Here is a 3,027-nt window from a genome sequence, read left to right on the forward strand (position 1 = left end):
ATAATACATACAAGCCAAGTGCACAGTTAACCCCTACAGCTGTAGCCCAGGTTATCTGTGACTGACCAGTAAATGAACAGCAGCAGTGTTAAATTAACAGCCTCAGCATGCAGGCTGATTGTTACAAGTGGAGGATGAAGATTTGTGCAACATATTTTTGGAAAGGAGTGGAGGCATCAGGCATTTAGTGAAATAAGACATCCTGATATTTTTTTTGTAACATCAGCTAAATGAGACAAATGGCACAGCTGCATCTCCTGTCCACTGCTCAGTTAAAACCTGTCAGATGAGAATAATAATGTTCTCGATTGCTGACAGTATATATTTAAGTTTAGTTCAATTCACACAAGTTAATGCTCAACTGCCTTTTGTTGTTATTTCGCAATGACAATAAACATGTATTTTGTTCTATTCTATTCTAACTAGGCACTTTAGACATGTCAGGTTTTACATTTATGCACAAGAAACACAAACAGTGTGAAGTGCTCTGTAGAAATAATGATATCTGAAGATTATCATTACTGCACTCGCACCAAAGAAGTCCAAAGTCTTACATAAAAGACAACAGGCAGACTTTAGCAAACACACCCTCCCTGGATTTTAAATCTTCAGTCTTTGTAACAAATATTGACAAAATGTGGACACTCGAATACAGGGAGTTCTTTGGCCTTCACTATTATTTTTTTTGGCCTCCTACCAGTTGGTCTTTGATAATATCCACAGTTGCGCAAAGCTGTCTGGATATTTTATTGTGAAAGGCTGAATCAGGACATGCAATATTTCACTGAAGCGTTTAACTATTGTACATTTTATTGCAGCAGAAGGGCTACTCCAAGCGAAATAAACATGCATATGCAAAGACAAGAGAGTTAATCACAACACATGAGAGCACTGAAACACTTCTTGATTGTATTTTCAGGTATGAGTGAGTATATTAGATGCACCCAGCCACACTTTGAGCCTTTAAAGGGCACTCCTTGACATACTTGGAACATTTCAACCCTGGGGTGTTGTTGAAGGATATTCAAAGATATTTTTACTTTTGTGACTTAAAAAAAAATGCTGCAAATCAAGATTAGTAAAGTTACCATATATGGTAATTTGCCCATCTACGGTTAAAAAAATGTTATAATCAAATAAAAGAAAAAGTAACAAACTGCAAAAAACATCTATTTAGAAACATTTTATTTTGAGGTAGTGATACTTACACAACCAGTAACAAACTATTTATAAAGTACTTGGTAAGTTCGTTGGAGTCCAATGCAAACCAGCAACAAAGCGTTTATAAAGTGCCTGGAACATTTGTTTAGTGATAGTTTTTGTCGACATTGGCAACTAAATCAAAGTGATTCTTTAACCTCAAGGAGAGGCACAGGATGGACATATTGAACATCCAAGGAAGTCACCAAATATGGTCACTTGCCCTATAAAAGGTTAACCACTACATTAACCTCAAACAGCAAAATCCATTCAAACATTCTATGAACACTTTAAAGTCTTATGACCAAGTAAAATCTATTAGTATAACTTTGTTTTATTACCTGCTTTGCTTGAGTTTGCAATATTATACTGTAAAAAACAAGTAGAATTCTGCAGCTACCTTACCAGCTGTAGTCATGTCTGCAGCAAAGATACGACTCAGAAAATGAGAGAGGAGCTGAGAAGGAGGAGAGCTGCTGGACTGTAGATGGAGAAGGAGAAGCGGATACTGCTGCTGGATGAGGAGTTCGGCAAACATCCAGATGGGCTGAGACTTTGAGAGTTTATGATTATAGCTGGACACTGGATATTACTGATGACTGTAGAAAAAAATAACAAAGAAAGAACAAGAAAGGATGAGAAATGGAAAAAGAAAGAAAGAGAGGCAGAAAAGTTTGTTTTTTTCTCGTCAGCTCTCGGTGCTGTTAATGCAGGCTTTGTTTGAATGATGATGAAGATGAGAAGTTCCATTTCAACACTATACATTACATGCAAACCAGGCACATAGTAACGCCTACAGCTTTAGCCCTTGTTATGTGTGACTTACCACGTTTGGTGGAGAACAACGTGGAGGCTTCTGGGAAATTAATGGAGGACGAAGATCTGTGCAACATCATTTTGGATAACACTGAAGTTAAAGCCACAGCTCTTCTCTCATCATTTTCCTGAATTCCTCTCATCACATCTCACGTTTTCATCCCTCCCAGCAGAGATACCAGCAGAGGAGTTGAGGCAACAGGTATTTAACACAATAAGATGCCCTTGCTTTGGAGCTGTCATTTTATTGTAATGTCAGTTAACCCTCATGCGCCCATGAGGACACTGTTGCCCTTTTCAGTTTTGATCTTTAGATGCATTTGGTGTCAAATTTGGTAAAGGTGTGTACAACAGTGCAATATATTTATTCTACTGTTTGGCTATGATCATGCTCATTTCTAACTGTAGATACTTCCTACTGGCTCCTTTTGTATTTATATATTCTTATTTGTCTTTTTCTACTTGTATTTTGCACCACTGGAGTTGTCTTTTCATTTCATTGTACTTTGTGTATGATGATAATAAAAGCATTCTCTTCTGTTCTACAATGGGTGCAGACAGAGTTGCATTTATCAATAATGCACTTCGAGCAACTCAGATAAAAGAGAAGTCAGATCTTAGAAGATATGCCCACCGTGGACTTTATATCTTCAGTCTTTGTAACAAATATTGACATGATGTTGGCATAATACGTATCAGAAAGTTTTACCTGACTGAACTTGATGAAGAAGTTCATTTATGAAACATGATGTCATCCAAAACAGCAGGGTCAACTCTGTTTCTTTTCTTAGCTGAGGGGGATTCTGACAAGTCACACCTTTAGAAACAGGATCCTTTGTGAATTTGGCCCCTGGCTGCTGTCTGGGTACCTGGCTGAATGAAGAAACTGTGATCGTGGGGGTCAGTAGGGACCAAACAACAAATCTTTGCCCTGCGACCCCCTGAAGGCATTAATCCGGCCATGAATATTTACACATCCTTGTGAAATGTTAAATAAAAACTTAGTTTTGA

At 37.8% G+C, this 3,027-nt stretch overlaps 1 protein-coding gene across 2 annotated transcripts in view; it reads right to left on the reverse strand.

The window, feature by feature from the left end:
- Positions 1-3,027, reverse strand: part of LOC103354035 (alcohol dehydrogenase 1-like) — a 24,590-nt gene that overhangs the window by 18,078 nt on the left and 3,485 nt on the right. Inside the window, exon 1 of one of the 2 annotated variants that reach the window (XM_008277269.1) lies at positions 1,601-1,627. The exons of the other annotated variant lie outside the window; for it this stretch is intronic. Within the exon in view, the coding sequence (XP_008275491.1) occupies positions 1,601-1,618 (18 nt within the window). The 5' untranslated portion in view covers positions 1,619-1,627. Of the gene's footprint in view, positions 1-1,600; positions 1,628-3,027 lie in introns of those variants that run through there. 2 annotated transcript variants of the gene reach the window in all.

This window comes from Stegastes partitus, unplaced genomic scaffold (assembly GCF_000690725.1).
Source record: "Stegastes partitus isolate 25-593 unplaced genomic scaffold, Stegastes_partitus-1.0.2 Scaffold93, whole genome shotgun sequence".
Lineage (NCBI taxonomy): Eukaryota > Metazoa > Chordata > Actinopteri > Pomacentridae > Stegastes > Stegastes partitus.